General features: G+C 38.7%; 1 protein-coding gene across 5 annotated transcripts in view; it reads left to right on the plus strand.

Moving 5' to 3' along the window:
• PCDH9 (protocadherin 9) overlaps positions 1-20837 on the plus strand; it is a 917670-nt gene that overhangs the window by 420213 nt on the left and 476620 nt on the right. Inside the window, exon 3 of one of the 5 annotated variants that reach the window (XM_050947420.1) lies at positions 17983-18015. The exons of the other annotated variants lie outside the window; for them this stretch is intronic. Coding sequence (XP_050803377.1) covers positions 17983-18009 — 27 coding nt within the window. The 3' untranslated portion in view covers positions 18010-18015. Of the gene's footprint in view, positions 1-17982; positions 18016-20837 lie in introns of those variants that run through there. 5 annotated transcript variants of the gene reach the window in all.

Consider the following 20837-nt stretch of genomic DNA (forward strand, 5'->3'; position numbering starts at 1 on the left):
GTGCTACCACAAGTCTCATTAGTCTCAAATGGCTGTCATCTACATGCCTGTGCTAAGTGCTTAATTTGTAATGGGAGGTGCCTGGGCTCAAGCATTTTATTTATTTATTTATTTATTTTTACATTCATAACTGATGCAGCAAACCAGAGGTGCTGGGGCTACAAATTGCCAAGCCTAAAGGTGCTGGGGCTCAGCCCTGGCACAAAGTAAGTATTGCCCATGCTGAGGCATAAAGGACTAAGACCTTCCGTACAGCCTAGTTTGGAATACCCAGAAATTAGGCCCAGTTAGTGCTCTGCACCTACTACCTACTCCCCCTCACCCAAAAGGAAGGAGAAGACTCTACCCCCTAAAGCACTGACCATCACATCTGAGCCAATGCAGGTAAATGGTAATTTGCTACTTCCCCTAGAGTCAGGGGTAAATAGATTCCTCTCAGAAGTATAGTTAATTCTCTGTGCAAAGCTACAGTCCTGCCCTTTGGTTTCAAAGGACTCAAGCAAAGGTGGCAGCATCTGCTAATTAGGTTGTGAAAAGGGGATATTGTAGAATTTGTATTAATGATCCAAGTCCATTTAGATCCTTATAAATTCACAAGATTTCAAAGGTTAAAATTCTAAATAAAATCTAAATTTTGATGCAATTTATAAATCTACAAAAATTATTATTCCTTCAGCTCTTCAAGCTGCAAGCCTTCAGTGAATATTTGTTTCTACTGTGAGTTAGTTAGTATTTTAAAGCTAAGCACTGTCCTGCAGCAACTTTGAGTTACATGAGGGCCAGGACAGCTTCCCAACAATCAGGAGGCAACCTTAATTCTGGCATTCTCTAACTTTTAGGTGCTTGGCTTTGCTACCTTAATGATCATTGAATGTAATTGTTTTTCTATATCATATAATAAATAAGCAATATTAGCTCTTGAAGGCTTTATGGTCTACTGATAAATATTAAGCACTTAAATTAATATTTATATGTTTATACAATTAACTGTAATGGCTCCAGAAGAGGTATTATGGTCTGATAGGACAATAGTCTTTCTTTTGAATGGTCTTCACTTGTAGTTAGCTTTTAGTGACTGATCTCTTTCTATCAAGACAGTGATCCTAAATGTGTATTTACACTCTTGGTCTGAGTTTTCAAATGTTCTTGTGTATGTATTTATATGATAAACTTGAAACACTTCTGCAGAAAATGACCTCTCATACATTTCTGTTAATGGTTTGCATTTAATTGAATGTTAAATAGAAGATGGAAAAATTAAAGCCACATTGATTTTCTAGGCACAGCATTGTTTTGTATACTATTTTTAAGATTTGATTTTCAAACAGCCTAAAGGAGTTAGGCATGCAACTCCTATTGAGTTTCAACGGAAGTGAGGTGCCTAGCTGCCCTTTGAAAATCCAACCTCAAAAGGTTGTTATTTAATTTGACTGTGGGATTTAACACTCAAAATTTCTCCACCTTTCCTCGGCTCAATTGTTCTTTTTCAAGTAAATCCTTGATGCCATGAGAAAGTCAAGTAAACACAAACAAACAAACAAATAACAGCAACAATAACCTATCATGAGATATATTCTAGCTTTTGGGAAAGCCTGAAGATCTATGCTGGGTAACAGTTAATGGGTGTGAACGGTTTTGTGTATATATGATCTAGTTCAAGGATCGGCAACCTTTGGCCCGCGGCCTGCCAGGGTAAGCACCCTGGTGGCCTGGGCCGGTTTGTTTACCTGCTGCATCCACAGGTTTGGCCGATGGTGGCTCCCACTGGCTGCAGTTCACCACTCCAGGCCAATAGAGGTGGTGGGAAGGAGTGACCAGCACATCTTTCGGCCCACGCCACTTCCTGTAGCCCTCATTGGCCTGGGACGGCGAATCGCGGCCCGTGGGAGCTGCAATCGGCCAAACCTGCAGACACAGCAGGTAAACAAACCAGCCCAGGCCTCGTGACAAAGGTTGCAAATCCCTGTCCTAGACTGTACTCAATAGAAGTAATCTTGCCTTTATTTAGTAACTAATTACATCCAAATTTAGTATGTTCAGTTTTATGGAAGAATTCCTCTAACTCTCTCATTTTGTTTACGTTGTAACTCTCATTTTGTTTATGTTGAAAGTCCAGTTTAATTGTGGTCTTGCTCCCTCTGCCACTGCTGAGGCTGTGCTGAGACATTCTACCTTTGCATTGATTCTGCACGACACCCGAGTGCTGTATCAATTTCCTTAAACTTGCTTTAGAAAGGAGCATCATATATTCCCTTTTGTTCCTGCTGCCAGATGCTAGCAGCAACTCTCAGTGTCAGGCAGGGTAGGTCTTTGGGCCCTTGGGTCCATGGAGTCTAATTGGGGACATTAACGTGTGCTCAAAGACACACTAGTTCTGTATTGTGCTTGGCTTCAGAGTGACTGTGCTGAGGTGGGGGAGGGACATGCTAATTGAAACTTCTTTCCACCATTGCTTCTGTGAAGTGTTAGCCAGTGTTACCCACAAAGGTAACACAGTTCTTAAAATTTAATAAGAAAGGCCTGATACATACTTAAAGGAAGATAAGAGGAAAGCCAATCATTCTATAACTCAGTTGATTCTATCTTAGTTTTCAGGGACTTGAGTCAATTGGGGACCAAATTCATTGATTTACATTAAAGATTATTTTGGTCCCATCAATCATATTACAGGTTATTCAAATTAAAGATTTAATTCCCCTGGGGGATGGGGAAGAGTTTGCACTATTCATATAACAGCCATTATTTTAAATGTCATGATAGCTACAGTAAGATGGAAAAATATCTGCAGTCAAATGTATTGTACCCTCACAGTGTACGCTAAGAAGAGGCCTTCCATGTGAGGAAGTCCTCCTTGCCCTCTGCTTTTTGGGTTAACCCCTCACCTTCCCTCAAATCTCCAAGGGCTCCATAACTCTGGGATCTGAATGAGGATGCTGGTGGGAAATGAGTAAACTGGGGGAATGATGCAAATTGCCTTCCATTGGCCTGAGGAGATTTCTCTCCCTCACCTCCCATAGTATAGTCTCAGGTTGTCTCTCCCCATTCTCCCACAGCTGGAACTGTTTCCCATTAAACAGGGGCCCCCAAAGCAGCCAGTAACCATAGAAGCCCTATCAGTGTGGCTTTGCAGGAGCCAAACTGCTGGAGAGCAGTCGGGGTTGCTGGAAAGCAAGAGCCAATGTGGATATTGATAGTCTCTTCTTCCCACTGAGCCTCCAGAATCCTGTGGCTTCCAGTGGGCCTGTGAGTTTTCTGGGATTGCCCCTCTACCTACTGTATTGGAGGAGCAAGCCCTACTTTCTCAAAAGAACAACTGGAGAGCACTCCTTGAGGAAAACCTCGCCAAGGCTGTTTCCTTTTAGTCCCTTCTCATTTGTTTCTCTTCAGGAGGGGTGTGTCTGAAGTAATGAGACCTTACATACTGTAAATTACACACAGAGAGGCATAGCAAGTCAGTGGAGTGTAAATAATTCTATGATATTTCCCCGCTATTGGGTGAGGAAATACAGGTCTATCAAGCATATATATTTTCATATAGGTATAGAAATTGTACTATAAACTCATACGTTAACAGTATTTTAATATTAAAATAATTCATTTAGAAAAAAGTCTGTTTGTGTTGTAGGTTTGTACTTGCGTGGAAAATTGCCCTATTTATTATCCATTCAGTTTTTAATGAAGCAGAACAAAAAGGCAGTAAAATGTATTGAATACATTGAGTCTAAATATTAATGATTGCTGGGCATATTCATAATATCTGTGCATAATGCTGAAATATATATTCACAGAGATAGACGCAATGTGTGTCTATCTGTGGGCGTTTTTACACACAATATAATGGAGCGAGGGAGGGAATACATAAAATTTCTTAGTGTACTTAGTAATTCCCATGTGGCTAGGATTTTTTCTTCAGTGATATATATTCTATATGATCTGTTGATACTGTTATCTGAGTCTGATATTTCAAATGTCTCAAACCGTCGTATGCCATCATGGAAGTGAGAAGCAGAGATTTGTTCATATGTCTGGCCAATTTGATTGCAATCTTTTCTTTCTTGTAGAGAAGGAGCTGTTTATTTTGGATAGGCTGGTGGGATAGGATAGGCATACAGGGTTGCCAGCTTTCTAATTGCACAAAACGAAACACCTTTGCCCCACCCCCGGTCCTTCTCTGAGGCCCTGGTCCCCACTCACTCCAGTCCCCCTCCCTCATTTCCAGCCCCATCCTGGAGCCCACGCTCTCAGCTGGAGCCCTTACCCCCCTCTTACACTCCAACCCTCTGCCCCAGCCCAGTGAAAGTGAGTGAGGGTGGGGGAGAGCAAGCGACGGAGGGAGGGGGGCTGGAGTGAGTGAGGGGAGGGGTCTCAGAGAAGGAGCAGGATGGAGTGGTGGCTCGGGGAAGGGGCAGGGCAGGGGCAGGGAAGTGTGTTTGGTTTTGTGCAATTAGAAAATTGGCAGCCCTACCAGGCATTCCGGTTGAAAACCAGATGCCTGGCAACCCTACATATATATGTATTCAAAACATCTATGTACGTTGAGAAATTTTCATGTTCTGAACATTTTCTTGCGAAACCAAAGGCAAGAAAAACTTTCAACCTATATAGTGTCATCTCTGACAAAAGCATAGCTGAAGAGTGGGACCCACTATCCGAGATGACATTTTGTGTTCCTCCCTCCAGCTACTTGGGAGGTTTAAAAGCTCTGTTTATATTTGAAAAAATGCCAATGGCCAACAAACAGTTCCATGCAGTTATAATGCCTTTTAAGTACAGTGTGCATGACTTTGGTGATCCTGTGATGCAAGATCTTGTGGGATTTGTGCCTCTTTAGTTACCAAATTCTCTTTGTGTCACTAACGTGTGAGTGGTGAGAAATCACCAAGGCACTTGTGTAGGTTGCATCCTGTTATTTACTGTATGCCATTGTTTGTATTTTTATGAAGCTAATGAATGTGGGAGAAGTGAGCCTGTGATGCCAGCTGTTAGACCATTATAACTTCACAGGTTTTCTTTGTATTTTCTCCACTTTCTAAAGAGATTTCTTGTTTCATATGTGGGGAAATGCTATATTACCAGCCAATTACAAAAAAGAGAGAGAGACTGAGAGAGGAATGTTAAGTGTCCAACAGTGCATTAGCCTTTTTAAACCAATTTTGGCCAGCCCTAATGTTGAGTTTAAATTTCCTAGCTACCTGTAGTTGCTGAGAGTTGATTTATGAGTGCAGGGGATAGGATCAGTAGCCAGCAAATTTTACAGAAAAAAGGTGCATGTGTGGGGGCAGGGGAGAGTATTATGCCACAAAATGCTTCATCAGTGCCCAATTAAAACAATCAATCTTTTGTCAGCCAGCTGCACTTAACACCGTTTGTTCTGAGCTGGAGTATTTGTCACAGAGAGTAGCCTTGTTAAGAATGTACTAGCTCATGTCATCCTTTAACTCTTTGAGGACCTTTGGGCATACATGCACAGAGCATACATGCATGAGCACAACAACTATGAAGAGGTGTGGATTAGAGTGAATATGGTTGGAAAGCATTGCTGTTTTTGCAGTGTTCTCTGATGCAACAGCGTGTTGCATATCACAGGGATTTATTGCAAGCCATTTTTAATGATCTCCACTGTACTTCGTTCATTATGCCATTGCATTGCCCAAAACTGTAAATCTATTAAGATAGTCCCTGGTGGTCTGCTGTAGACTGGTCTGAAATGGGGTAAAAATAATCCTTACATTTTACCCCACTAAAGCTAACCCCCCTCCTACTAATACTGTGACATAGATCAGAAGCTTAAGAAGGCTGACATCTGCCAAGTGTGTTTGCCAACAATTCATTTGTACACTTTTCAATTTACAGAACCAGCCCTCGGTCTCAGTTTTTAATTTGGTGCTTTAGATGAAATCCTATTTGGGGAGATCAGTGAGAGGTTAACTGAAACCGAGACAGCTGCAGTGGTTAAAAGTCCACAGCTTTGATTTGACGCCAAACTGACATCTAGGTTTTGTTTTCTGTTTTACATTGCTCATTTCCCCAGCCTGCAGCCACATCACATAATGCCACTGTTGTCAAGCATCGGTGAAAAACATCAGAAAGCTTATCATAGTATCATTCATTACCATATATTATTATGTTACAAACCCACAAATATCAGAGAAGATAAAAAAACAATGGATATTTAACATGGATGGATTTCTGAAAAAGCTTGGCTTTCTTGCTAGGAGGCCTATTGCTCCGACACCCTCCACTACCCCCAGTTTAAATAAAGCTAGTGATTAAGTCACAGCATTGTTGGAATGTAAAAGGCCACAGATGTATTTATACACTACAAAGTGATACACATAAACAAAAATGAATCACAGTGTGCACAGCATAGCAAATTAACATATGCCAGATTGTGCTTTCCCCTGAACTGTCTTACCTGTCTGAGATGAAAATCCTGACTGTTGCTGAAACATTTATATCACAGTGGAACTGAAGGATATAAATGCGCACATCCTCTCTCACCCTAAAATAAGTGGAAGGAGAGCAATAATTATAGACCTTTTGTATCTGTATATAACAGTGTTTTACAAAAGTGAGCTAAGCATTAGTAAATTCATGTGGTAGCTGATGGCAAGTGGTTATTTACTTGACCAAAGTCCAATGGACAACAAACACTCCAGACCCACAACAAATCCAGTCCCACACTCAAGTCTCTTGTGGATCCCAAAATAGTATGGCAGTATGAGCAATGTAACAATAGTATCAACAGTCTGTTGATATTGACCATTGCCATGCCAGTTGTAATATTCTGCATCGGGCCACAGACAGGAGCTTTCAACTGAACAAATTTCTGAGTTGGCTGAATGGAATTAGGGCACATGTAGGACACGTATTTGATGAAAGAGTTTTACCATATCCAATAACATAGAGGAAGTTGTACAAATGGAAAGTATCCAAAAAGTGAAGCTTTATAGAGATTCATGAACATGCTAACATAGATACTTATGTGTAATTTGTCATATTTAAGTGTGCCACTTCTAATGCTGCTTGAGGATGGTAAAGAATGGAACTGGGAAGACTGGGAACAGCCATGGGGAGATTTTTTGTTTTTGTTTTTTGTTTGTTTGTTTTAAGTTGTCACAGAAGCACTTGCACTGAAATATTTTGTGATTAATGAAGAACATAAGGTCTCTGTGGATGTGAACTCACTGGGGTTATCAGCTATCCTTTAAGATGACTTCCAAGTGGCATATGCTTCTGTGCTAACAGAACTATAACCAGATATGCTGACAACTGGTTTTAGTTGGAAGCAATTTATATAAATGTTTATGGACAGTAGGCAAATGAGGCAGAAACAGAGTGCAATGCTTTGGAAATCATATTACAGACACTATGTAAAAGTACCAACTAGATTTCAGAAAATGACATTGTGTACCTGATTTGGTACCCACTAAAGTCAATAGAAAAAGTCCCACTGATTTCATATTAGAGGATGAATGGTCCTAAACACAAACATACTCATTAAATGTTCAATAGTGTTACAAAATGGAATTTTTTAAAACAAATATGCTTTCAAGACCACTTATTACTAGGATCCCTAGGAAGAGGTGTTTCAAGTAAATATGGCTCAAGTTACTTATTTCCAAAACAAAATTTTAATAAATGCAAACAAAAATGAAACAACCTTACCATTATTTCCCACCTTTATTCCAGTATCCATATAGTAAATTTCTTCCATCCTATAAAGTTCATGATCCTGGCCAGAATCTTTCTAGTAACACTGCAGCTTCCAGATAGCCTGATTTCTCTCTCCACAGACATGTAAATCCCGTTAAAGTCAATGAGAGTTTTTCATGTCATGGGTGTGGATGATCAAGATGAGAAGCTCCGGATCTTCTTATACTGTTGAGTGATATTATATTATATTTCCACTTAAGAGTAATGCCCACTTCTACTTCATTGCTGTATTTCTGCTGGTCATGGCATGTAATCGGCAAAGCAGGAGAGGGAAATTCCTTTTTTTCTGTTTCTTCCCGTAAGGAAGATATAAATAAGTTTAGTATTAAGCCTAAATGTAGTCACCCATAGGTGCATTTGCTGCTTTAGATTTGTGAACACTGATACGATAAGTTAAAAGAGGGACTGCTACCTTGTCTTAGTGAAGTAAATTATTGAACCCAAGAATGGTAGCATTAAATTTATGGAAGTTTTACAGTGATTTTTGTGAAATGTCAAATTATACCTGAAGAAAGATAGACAGCTGTAACTTATAAGCACTGAAGACACAGATGAATTGCAAGGTCAAATTTCATTCTGGAATACAGCAACTGAATTTATGATTGATTTTTGTTGTGTTTCTTTTATCTCCACCTGAAGAAAAAGTGAAATTAGGCTCACAAGAATGTGTGTGAGTACACACAGAAGGGATAGCTCATTAGAAGAAAAAAAAAGATGAAATGAGCTAGGCAAGAATATTTTCTGTTTGGGGGGAAATTGAAAATTTTGTGGGGAGGGAAAAAAGAATTCATGGCCAATTGTGATTGATTTTTTTTGACATGTAAAATGAAGACTCAAGCATCTTAGATATATGAAACTAATATCTCTTTATGATGTAAAGCTTAGAAGAATAACCTGAGGTGAATTAGTGATATCAGGATATGAGATACCCCAGGGATCCGCAACTTCTGGCATGCGGCCCACCAGGTTAAGCCCCCTAGCGGGCTGGGCTGGTTTGTTTACCTGCCGTATCTGCAGGTTTGGCTGATCGCGGCTCCCAGTGGCTGGGGTTCGCTGCTCCAGGCCAATGGGGGTGGCAGGAGGCAGCGGGTAGCACATCCCTTGGCCTGCGCTACTTCCCGCAGCCCCATTGGCCTGGGATGGTGAACCGCGGCCAGTAGGAAGGCATAGATCAGTGGTAGGCAATTTGGGGGCTGCATGCAGCCCATCAGGGTAATCCGCTGGCAGGACACTAGACAATTTGTTTACACTGACCATCCGCAGGCACATCCACCCGCAGCGTTCAGTGGCTGTGGTTTGCCGTTCCCAGCCAATGGGAGCTGCGTGAAGCAGTGGCCAGCATGTCCCTGCAGGTTGCCCACCACTGGCATAGATGGTCCTAGTGTGTTTATAATCCAGAATGTACACTTCAAATAGGATTTAAACCTCAGCCAATGAGGGACTAAGGAGAGTGGTTATATTTATTGTGTTAACTCTCTTTAGCATACTTAGAAAAGAACAAGACTTAAATACAAAGAATGGTTAACAGACTGAGCAGGAATGGAATGAAATATAAATCCTAGAGCCTATCTCAACCAGTTTCACACTGGTGCCACTTCATTAGAGTCACTCTCAGGGTTTAAATTCTTATAGAGTATTTCCTGGAGCCCTCCATATGCTCCCAACAAGCTATAAAAACTCTGTGGGGGAGAGGGAGGGAATATTTACCTATGTTCCACTCTGGACAGCTTCAGCTGAATTTAAGCCCTGATCACTCCTGATTGACACTTCAGCAACTGAGATCAGAATCTAGTCCTAAGAGTTGTGCCCACCTTTTCAAATGGTCTCATTAATATGTTAGCCACCAATTAATGTGCCCTGGGTCTCTCTGGATATTTTGGTGGCTCAAAACACAAGTTGGATTATCATCATTTTACTTTAAAATAAATTTTGTCTTTTACAAGTAAACAATCACATTTTGCTTGCACTTTAGTACAATAGCTCCTTGGTGTGCTGGCCTTAAACATTATCTAAATTAATCTGAAGCCGATTCATATGTCAACATTTACCCCTGTAATCTATATGTGATTCACTTTTCCTTACCATACACCTTTGCCCCTAGATGTTCAAATCAAGGAACTGTTAGTGTGAATGCATCTGCTGATATCTGTTGCCACAGCTGGTGCAGAGGAAAAGGTGACCACTTGAGTAGTGAGGGCCTCAATCAAATATGCTTTTAAAGATTAAAATAAACAACTTGAAGTACACTTGAAAGCAAACAGGATGCCAGTGCATAGTTCCCGCCTCTAAGTATAGTTCCTTCCACACTTTTTTGTACCAAATGAAGACTCTGAGTGGTCTGTAAAAGTGTAGTCTCACATAGAAAGTATTGCATTAAACCAGTCTGGGGATGATACAGCACCAGACACAAATTCATTTGGAATTAGGACATATTTTTTGGGGGGAGGGCGAAGAGGGGGAAGCTTGATTTTCAAATTTAAGGGCCTTTGAGATCTTAATATTTTTATTGCAAAAAGATAATGATTTATAAATGACTAACCCCTACATTGAGTTACAATGTACAAAAGAAAAAAAATCAAGTTTTCAATACAATCAATTTTTGATTTAAAAACAGAGAACTCACTAGATTATTACAATTAGTATGGACAGAAAAGTAATATATTGTCCCTCTCTTTCACAACTCTTGTCATACCTGAAAATAGGAGGGAGAGAGAATACATTAGGAGCCAGTGAATGCACAATACGTATATAAAAAGAAGTATAGAAGGACTCACACACCATGTTTCTTGATGTTTATGGGCATCATATTGGGATTTGTATAAGACACAAGAGCCCAAATATAACCATATTCAAACTCCAGGCTACATAGAAAACTTCACCATAGTTATTGATAGGGTAGGTCTGTCTCAGAAGGCTAAGTTAATTTTTTTTTTTTTTAGTGTTTCTGAACTGCATAAAACCTCAGTTCATGACAACACTTAAGCATGTGTTTAAATCCTGTGAAGTCAGTGAGACTTGATCACACGCTTAAGTGTTTTCATGAATCATTACCAAAATGTGGATGTTCAGGAGATCCTGTAACTGTATTCTTCCCAGTCCCCAGAAGCATTCTATATGTTTTAAGCTCTTTCTGTGTTAAAATTTCACTTAATTCCACCATTAATGCTGCGTTTGGGTTTAAGGTGGGTTTTTTTTTGTTTGTCTTTTTAAATTGCCAAGTGCATTTAAATGCTCAGACCTAAATTTAAGCGTGTTAATGCTGTCATGGATATTATTTTAGGAATATTACCATCACTGTGCACATAAATCCAATATTAGTGTATTGAAATTGTTAGTTTCACTCCTATCTACACATGTCTATGTGAATATATATATATAACTTGCAGGGCAGTTGTGGTAATCATTTTGAGTGTAGCTTTTTACAGATAAGACACTACATTATAAGATATATGTGATCCAGGTGTTTAGTTGTGCATACTTTGAACTCTCTTAAGTTGCACCCTCTTAAGTGGAAGTCATTAACATCCAGTGTTTGGTGGTGGAATTTGTGCGTTGTAAAATAAATAAATCCAAGCAGTTAAAAATCAACATATAATTTAACTGATATATTATTTTATCTGTTGAAGATATAGAAATGTACAGCATTTATTAAAATAAAAACAAACCTCTCCCTACAAAAAGTGTTTTCAGCTGTTATGTTTTCAAATTGTTCCCTAACAGCACATGCTATGATTTCTTGAGACAGGAACTTTACAGAAGGGAAGTGGATGGGCCCTCCCAGTAATGGTATAAATCAGTCATCTTCAGGAAAACGTGGCTATTTCCTCTCCCCACTAGACCATATATGCTGTTTCTGGCTTCTTCATTGCAACTATATATTGTAGTCCCCTCTATGGTTTGAGGTCCATTACAATTTCCATTTTAGATTGTTTCCAGGAGAGCATGTCATAGAGCAGTGATGGGCAACCTGCGGTCCATGCCCCTCCCAGCCCCCTGCATCTACCAGTGAATGCAGTTCTCTGTTCCCAGACAATGGGAGTTGTGTGAAGCAGTGGACAGCACATCCCTACGGCCCTTCGCCTGCAGGCGCTGCTTCCTACATCTCCCATTGGCTAGGCACAGAACTGTGTCCACTCGGAGCTCCAGGGGGCAGTGCCTGAGGATGGTCAACTTCAGCCAAATGTCTTGCGGCCTGCAATCAGATTACCCTGATGGGCCACCTGCGGGCTGCAGGTTGCCCACCACTGTCATAGAGTGTGGCTACCTCAACCCCCAAAATAAAAACCTCTACACCTTTTCAGTCATCTGTGTCCTCCCAATGTGCAGAGTGTTGCTGGCATGTGGTATATTTGGAGAGGGGAAGTTTTGTGTTGAAGGAGATATTAAAAATGTAACACAGTATGGTTTAGGTGTTAAAATTGATGATTTCCAGAGCATCTGTCTATAAAACATTCTAAATTTATTCTTTACTGATCAATTGGATGGCTTTAAGGAGGAGTGGGGAATTATTAGTTGTCTATTTCCTGCTCTGGAAACAGTACAAACCCATATTTCGAAGGATTTGAAATTTTAGAGAAGTTATATTTCATTAACACACACACACAAACACACAAGCGCGCACACACACACACCCACACCAATTGCCATATCTGATTTAGTTACGTCCAAGCCACTTGACTAAATTGTTATGGGCACAGATTCCTACAACAAATTAAAAATGGACTTCCCATAGGGCAAGAGGTATAGAAACCAGAAAGGTTTCTAAACCAGAGTAATATAGCTGGAACCTAAGAGTAATGCACAAAGTCCACAAGTTGAAATAAATGAGCCCCAGGGAAAAAGAAAATGATGCTTAGCTCTGTGTGTTGGAGAAAGCAATATTTTATTATAAATTGCTATATCAGTATTGCCTAAGGTCCCACCTGAGATCAGATTCTCCTAGTTATAGGTAGTCCGTACCCTAAAGACATGCAACTGTAGCCAACAAAAGGCAGATGACAGGAAGTATTATCCTCATTTTAGTTTCTTGTCTAATTTTTGAGGTTGGATTTTTAATAATAAATAGTTGGCAAGTATTCACAAAACTGTAAAGTGTCTATTAAATTAGTGTTGTGATTTTTATGAGGATAGTAGGTTTCAGTGTGTTTATATTAGTGTACAGTGTATCTAAACATTTACCCTTTGCATGAGAAATGTATCATTTCATTAATTAATTAGGTATCTACCATTGTCATAGGCTGTTTCCTTTTAAAGGTGTCGACATTCTCAGTATTGAATTGTGACTGGGTTTGAATAAGGAGTTAGAACAGACTTCCAACTTGGCACTTTATCATAAAGCGCACTGTACATATCGATTGTGGTTTCATCCCTGCCAGATGCAAAGGAATGTTGCTTAGGGTAGAAAACAAGACTGAGGATTTTTGAGGAATGCCGGTGTTTTTAAACTGGCACACATTAGCTCAAGTAATGATTGAAAATTGGCAGAGTTGTGCTGTAGGGAAATCTGCTCCAGCATGTCTATTCTTGCAGGGTTGGCTTTGCTATTGGTCCAGCAGATAGGGAAGGGAATGAAAGCAAACATAACAAATATTTGGAGGCATAATCTTATCTCCCTTTATCCAGAACTTTTCAGTGAATTAAAATAATAAATCCTATGAAGAAATATGGTGATTGTTACGCTGGTGAATAATGTATTCAGAAGAAGGCTGTCAGACCAATCTTGTTCTCACAAAAATTATACAAAAGAGCTATTCAGTCATACCCTATGCACTTTAGTAAAATACTAGATCTTCTAAACCTGTTCCTGCATCTATAAAAGTGAAGATTGCAGAAATATTCTCCATCGCCCTTATGCTCCATTTGAGAAGTTGATGAACTATAAAATACCATTTTATTTTGGCTGCTCTAAACAATCCTTTCTTATGTGGATATTTACTTCTAATCTTTTGGCATTATCACTTGCTTTAGGCCGCATTTTCAATTCCAAGAACTTTTTCTGAAATAAGATACTCAGGAGTACAGGAATTCCTTATTTTCTCTACTTATTTATCAGGCTTTTTTTCAGCATGTGTAACTAAATGATATGTGGGGGACAGATAAATGCCGAATGCATCATTAATCCAAGTATTTATTATTTCCAGTTTAGCTCTTTTCATTGGTTGAATTGAAAAGGCGTTTTCTTTGTTCTGCTTATGGTGCATCAGAACAATGAATGGTTCATGATCATTCTTGACTTTCATTGTTCTCCTCAAATTTCCTGTAATATGTTTGAATAATATGGCCAAGATTTTCAAAAGTGATTATGTGTGTGTGTGTGTGAGAGATGGATGTACTGTATACCCTTCCTTCCTCTCTCCCTCCACCCTGGTCTTGTAGGATACACTGTATATATGACAAACTTGGAGGTAAGTGCCTCGGAGCACTCAGATGTACAGACTCCAGCCATCCAGTGAGTTTCTACTTTTTACATTGTGTGTAGCAGAGACTTACTTTACTAGGTCTTCCAGAAACTGAAATACCCCGAGCACAGTTCCTTTAAATTGCAACACAAAAGATCAAATCAACAGTTTTCAAACCAGATCTTTGGTGTAGGTCCCTAAAAGATAAATCTCAGAACCCCTCCATAATATCCTGGCTGGATGCTGCTGCCCTATGTCTTCCTCCTACAGCTTGTCTGGCCTGGCAGCCACAGGATGTCTCTCTGTTTGGCTCTTAAATGCTCCATTTCCAGCTGTGGGTTGTTTGCTGCCCAGTCTTGCCTTCACAGCTTACTGCCTGTGGCTCACACATAGCCTCTGGCTTTGTCTTGAGCCTGGCCTCAGACTCTACTTTTCTTTTCCTGTACACTGGGTATTATGGATCTCTTCACTGGCTAGATGTAGAAGTGAGGGACAATGCAGTGCCCAACATTTAACCATTAAGTTCATTAGAATATGATATCCTAACAATTTATAGGTATTGCTGAACAAGAATTTTAAGACTTAAAATTTCCTCCCTTCTGTGTTAAAACAGCAGCAGCAAATTATAGTAAGCTGATTTAAGGAAAGTTTGTTTGACATATTTTTATTAAAATTCATACTTTGGCATTCTCCCAGGCTGGTGAGTTCTTTCCCCATAGGTGTGAGAAACAGTAAAACCCATACAACTGTATTCAAAGGAGAAGTATGTATTGCCAGGGTAACTATCTGAAAATGGATGATTTCAAACCTAGATGATGAAACTTTGTCAAGGAATGAAGAAGTTATGTAGGGAAAAATGAGAATCTGCCTTAGTGTATTGTTTATCCTACATGTTATACTCCAATAACCAGGATCTTTTCCAAAACTGCAAAAACTTTAATGACATGTATTTTTCAATCAATAATGACTTGATTCTCTAGAATCATCCCCCTGACTAAATCAAATTAAGTAATATCATAAAATTTAGTGTGACAACCATTTGTCAATATAAGCATACAGATTCATTAAATTGAATATAATTTATGTAAGTAGAAGAGTTCACTGCCACAATATAGGATGACAAAGGTGGAAATCTCCATATAAATCAGGCTGTTAATAAATGCTTTTAATGTTTGATTAATGGAGTGAATTGAGATGTCACATGGGGTGGGTTCAGAATCCTTTGCTCCATCATTGTCTTCACTTTGGGTGAAATCCTCGTCTCTTTAACATCAATAGCAAAACTATCATTGACTTATTTGGGAACAGAATTTCATCCCTTTCATTATCAATGACATTAATCAACACTGTGACCAAATGGAGAGATTAAAAGAGAGCTAGAGAATTTTTTGCAAGAGTGGATCAAAAGAACATATTTGTTTAGCAAAACAAAAAATGCTAGTATACTTATGGAGAAGAAGGTCTCAACTTTGCAAAAGAAGAAGAAAACATGGACTTCCCCCGGATGAAATTGAGAACTTGGTTTATTGCCATGGTATTGGAATCTTGATAGGTATGACAGAGGAAGGAACAGAACCTGCCATGGCACTCTAAAATAGGACCCGTTGTAGGATCTCAACAGTCAAAGGACCCAGGAATAGGTTTTAAAAGATGTTTAGTGGGCTGGGTATCCTGTTATTTTGGGTAAAGAGACAACCTGTCTGTGAGATTTCTCTACACCTAAGAGACTACTAGGGAGCAGTCTTTTATCCCAACAGTTAGAGAAGACATAAAGGGAAACAGACTCGTTGAAGATTTTGGACTTTTGGACTTTCAGTTGATGCAGAAGGAGTGGAGCTTTTGATATAGTAATGGAATTAAACTATTCACCAAGAATAGAAAGTATGATAGCAGTTGTATTACAATGAGGATGAGGTAACCACTGTTATAATACTATTTGAGTTTTGGAAGGTGAGAACACAATTCAAAAAATCCCAGGGTTCAACATTTTTTTGTCCATCAGGACCACATGCCACAGATTTTGAAGCACACAATCATGCAGTAGACAACTTCAAACAACACTAATGGCTGAAAAATATTATTTTTTTAACAAAAAGTCTGTGTTTTTCCATCAAAATTTAAAATTTTCCACACAAGATTTAGTCATAATTTAGTAAATTTTAACCAACGCTAATCATAATAGTTTTCAAACAAACATACATCACTGCCAAAATAAACAAAGCATATTGTTGCCTGCTACTGCTATCACGTATCGGACTGAAGCATTCATTGAATTTTCTATATATCTTTATATTTTCATTCTAAAAAGGAGAACATAGTTAAATTGGCCACATGTCTGTGGATTGTCCCTGCTTTAAAGAACTTCCCTATTATCTATCTGTTTTGTTTCAGTTCTAATAAACCAATACAGATTGCCCAACTGACAGCTATTGAAATTAATGTCAGGATGAATGATAGCATGTGAATCTCAAGAATTGCCTACACCAAGCTTTATGATTTGACACTTTGTCCTCCTCTTGGATTCCACTGAGCCCTCCAAGAAAAATGGCTAATAGCAGTGTTTTAACTAAAAAAAACAAAAACAAAAAACAATATAATTTAAAAAGAAATTTACCACTTTTTAGTTAACTGAGTCAATAGTAACTGGCTACCAAGAGAATAATAATTAATATAAAATAACACCCAATATTGCAGACAAGTATAAACAAAACAAAAACCCTAGATCAGAACCAGTTTGAGTTCCAAATTTCACATTTCTATTTTGGGCCAACCAAAATCAAAAAAGATATTTGGGTTTTGCATTCTAGATCCAAATCTAAACCTTGTGAAATTTCAGCATACCTGGTCCTGACCTATTACAATGAAAAATACAACCTGCAAGTTTAGATTTAAAATCTGAATGTGAATCTATATTTTGATTTTCTTGAATTTTGTATTAAGACCAATTCCTAATAAGAACTGTTCAAAATTAATGTTTTGTCCCTTAGCTTGAATTTACAAAACTATTAAAGGTCTGCCATGAAAACACAAAGTATTATGCAGGGGATTAGGAAAAGTCACTTTCTTTTTGTACCTAATCTCAGGAGTAGCACGTTCCCAGCCTTTCTCTGTATGTTTCTCTTACTGGGGCATGAATCCTAGGATGGGATGAGGATGGACTTGATGTTGGAGAAGCAAAGGAGTTCTGGATGAGTTTCTCGGGTTTCTAAGTGTTCAGGTGCTGGAGATACCAAGTCTTGATGCTTGATGACTTTAGTGTGCTGAGAGATGGTGATTCTTCTGGACAGACACAGAAGTTTGTGGCTGCCATGGCAGCCATGGGACTATCCTCAATTGGTTCTGGCTCTGTTATTATATTTGACTAGCCTTGGGGCTGGGATTGAAGGTTGTAGAAGTGAAAATTATACTCTTCTTAGATTTATAGTTTCCGAGGTCAGAAGTGACCACTGTGATCAGCTAGTCTGACCACCTGTATAGCACAGACCATAGAAGTTCCCCAAAATAAGTCCTAGAGTATATTCTTTTAGAAATATGTCCAGTCTTGATTTTAAAATGGTAAGTGATGGAGAATCAACCATGACACTTAATAAATTGTTCCAATGGTTAATTAAACTGACATTTTAATGGTATGCTTTATTTCTGTTCTAAATATGTATCACTTCAATTCCAGTAATTGGATTGTGTTATTTTTTGCTAGATTGAAGAGCCCATTATTAAATATTTTGTTTCCCTTGGAGGCACTTGTAGATTGTAATCAAATCTCTCCTCTTTTGGTTAAACTACACATATTAAGCTCTTTGAGTCTATCACTAAATCACGTTTTCTAATCCTATAATCATTCTTGTGGCTCTTTTTGAACCCTCTCCAGCTGATCAAGATCCTTTTTGAATTATGAACATCCGAACATGACACAATATTCCAGCAGCAGTCACATCAGTGACAAATGGTACGAAGGTAAAATAATCTCTGTTCCTACTCAAGATTCCACTGTTTGTGCATCCCAGGATTGCATTATCTCTTTTGGCCACAGTGTCACAATGGTAGCTGATGATCCACCATGACCCCCAAAACATTTTTTAGAACCATTGCTTTCCAGGAAAGAGTCCTCTATACTGCAAAAAATGTAAGCCATACTTATTCTTAGATGTGCACATTTACATTTAGCTGTATTAAAAAACATATTGTTTGCTTGTTCCCAGTTTACTTAACAATTCAGATTGCTCTGAATCAGTGACCTGTCTTCTCCATTATTTACCACTCCCCCAATTTTTGGATCATCTGCAGACTTTATCAGTGATGATTTTATGTTTTCTTCCAAGTCATTGATAAAAAATGCTTAATAGCATAGGTTCAAGTACTGATCCCACTGTAAGCACACCTGGTAGATGATGGTTCCCTGTTTACAGTTAATTTTGACACCATCAGTTAATTTTTAATACATTAATGTGTGCTATGTTAATTTTATATAATTTTAGTTTTTTTCCATCAAAATATTGTGCATTATTAAATCAAATGCCTTGCAGAAGTCTAAGTATATTATTTCAACATTATTATTTTTATCAACCAAACTTGTCATCTCATGGGGCGGAAAAAGACGAAAGATATCCAGTTAGTTTTATAGGGTCCATATTCCATAAACCCATGTTGATTTTCATTAATTACTTTACTACTTTATTATTCAAGTCACATAAAAAGCCTCTCCATTACCTTGCCTGGGATCGATGTCTGGCTATAATTATCCAGGTCATCCCATTTACCCTTTTTTTTTTTTTAAATTGGCATAACATTAGCTGTATTCTAGTCTTTTGGAATTTTCCCAGTGCTCCAAGACTTATCGAACATCAACATTTAATGGTCCACTAATCTCCTGGACACCTCTTGTATTCAAGAATTTCAAGTTTATCTGGACCAGCTGATTTTAAAAACGAATTTGATTTTAGTAGTGTCCATTTAGCTTCCTCCAGAGATGATAGTGGAATGGAAAGAGTGTTATAACCACATTATAAGACTATATTGTCTGTTTTTTTTCTCAAATACAGAACAGAAATAGTCACTGAACACTTCTACCTTTTCTACATTATTCTTGATTATTCTATTATTTCTATCAAGTAACAGACCAATACCATTTTCACAATCAATTTTGTTCCTAATATATTTTTTTAAAAAATTCTTCTTATACCCCTAACTCTAATGGCCATAGATTGCTCCTTGTGTCTCTTGGCTTCCCTTAGAAATTTTCTACATTCCTAGCTGCTGATTTATATTCATTACTATCAACTCCTTTCTTTCATTTGTTATATATCATTTTTATTTTTACAGATGCCTTCCCTTGCCCTTTAAACCAGGTAAATTTTATCAGTATCTAGTATGGTGTTCTTAAATGATTCCCAATTATCATTCACATTTTTCTGATCAAAATATTTCTCCCAGCTGATTTCTCTCATAATTGTTTTCAGCTTTGTTAAATTAACCCTATTAAAGCACTGAGTATATCTATTACTGATTGGAACTTTATTCTGCTTGCACATTATAAATCATGTCATGAACACTTGTACGCAAGCTACCATTAATTTTTGGCTCTGTGATCTGTTATGGAAAAGGCTAATAAAGAATTCCCCTGTGTTTGCTATAACATTTTTTGAGTTAAGAAATTATCATCTATAATATTTAAAAGTTCCAAGGATATTTTAATACTGGCAGCATGAGACATCCAGCATATGTCACTAAAATTGAAATTCCCCATGATCACGCAGCTTTGTTTCATACACACTGTAGAAAGATGCATAAGGAGCTAGTCATCCTGATCCTTAGTGTGATTTGGTGGTCTGTTGCAGACACCAGCTAACACCACTTCTTATGCTTTATCTGTTAGACATTGATCCATGACCATTCAAGATCATTTTCTTCTGAGTTTAGTGACTCAGAAACAGGTAATGCCATTTTTTTTACCTTAGTGCCACACCCCTACCCTTTTGCCCACTCAATCTTTCTGAAATACATTTTAACCATTGATTTTTAACATTCCAGTACTGTGAATCATCCCACCTGGTTTCAGTAATACCAACTATATCAAATTTATATTCATAAGTGTGCAATCCCAGTTTCTCTTATTTGTTACCCAGGCTCCTAGCACTGATGTATAGGCAATTAAAGAACTTCTTCTCTTCATGTCCATTGGTTCTCTAATTAATTTTGTCCTCAACTTCTCAATTTTTCTGCTGAGTGCTCATGAACTCCCTCTTTTAAACCTTCTGATTGATTTCAGATGGGTGTGAAGGAGCCTGTCTTGCCAACACTGTATGCAATAGATGGACCTGATTTAGATTGTATAAATGTTGAAAAATGGATTAAATCAGGAAGCACAAACTATGGGAATGGGGAACTGTGGCCAATGGGAGCTTCGGGAGTGGTACCCACAGGAGAGGGCGGTGTGCAGCAGAGCCATCTGCCCCACCACCAGGAGCCACTGCTGGACATGCTGACCACTTCTGTGAGTGGCGTGAGGCCTGGGCAGGCAGGGAGCCTGCTTTAGCCCTGCTGCATATGCCGCTGCCACCCTGAAGCTGCTTAAGGTAAGCAGTGCTGGGTCGGAGCCTGCACCTTGAACCCCTCCTGCACCCCACACCCCAAACCTGCCCTGAGCTCCCTAAGCCCCTGCGTTGAGCCCCCCTGCCACACCCCTCTTGCATCCCAACCCCAACTTGAGCCCCCTCCTGCAATCCT

This window comes from Gopherus flavomarginatus, chromosome 1, assembly GCF_025201925.1.
Source record: "Gopherus flavomarginatus isolate rGopFla2 chromosome 1, rGopFla2.mat.asm, whole genome shotgun sequence".
NCBI lineage: Eukaryota > Metazoa > Chordata > Testudines > Testudinidae > Gopherus > Gopherus flavomarginatus.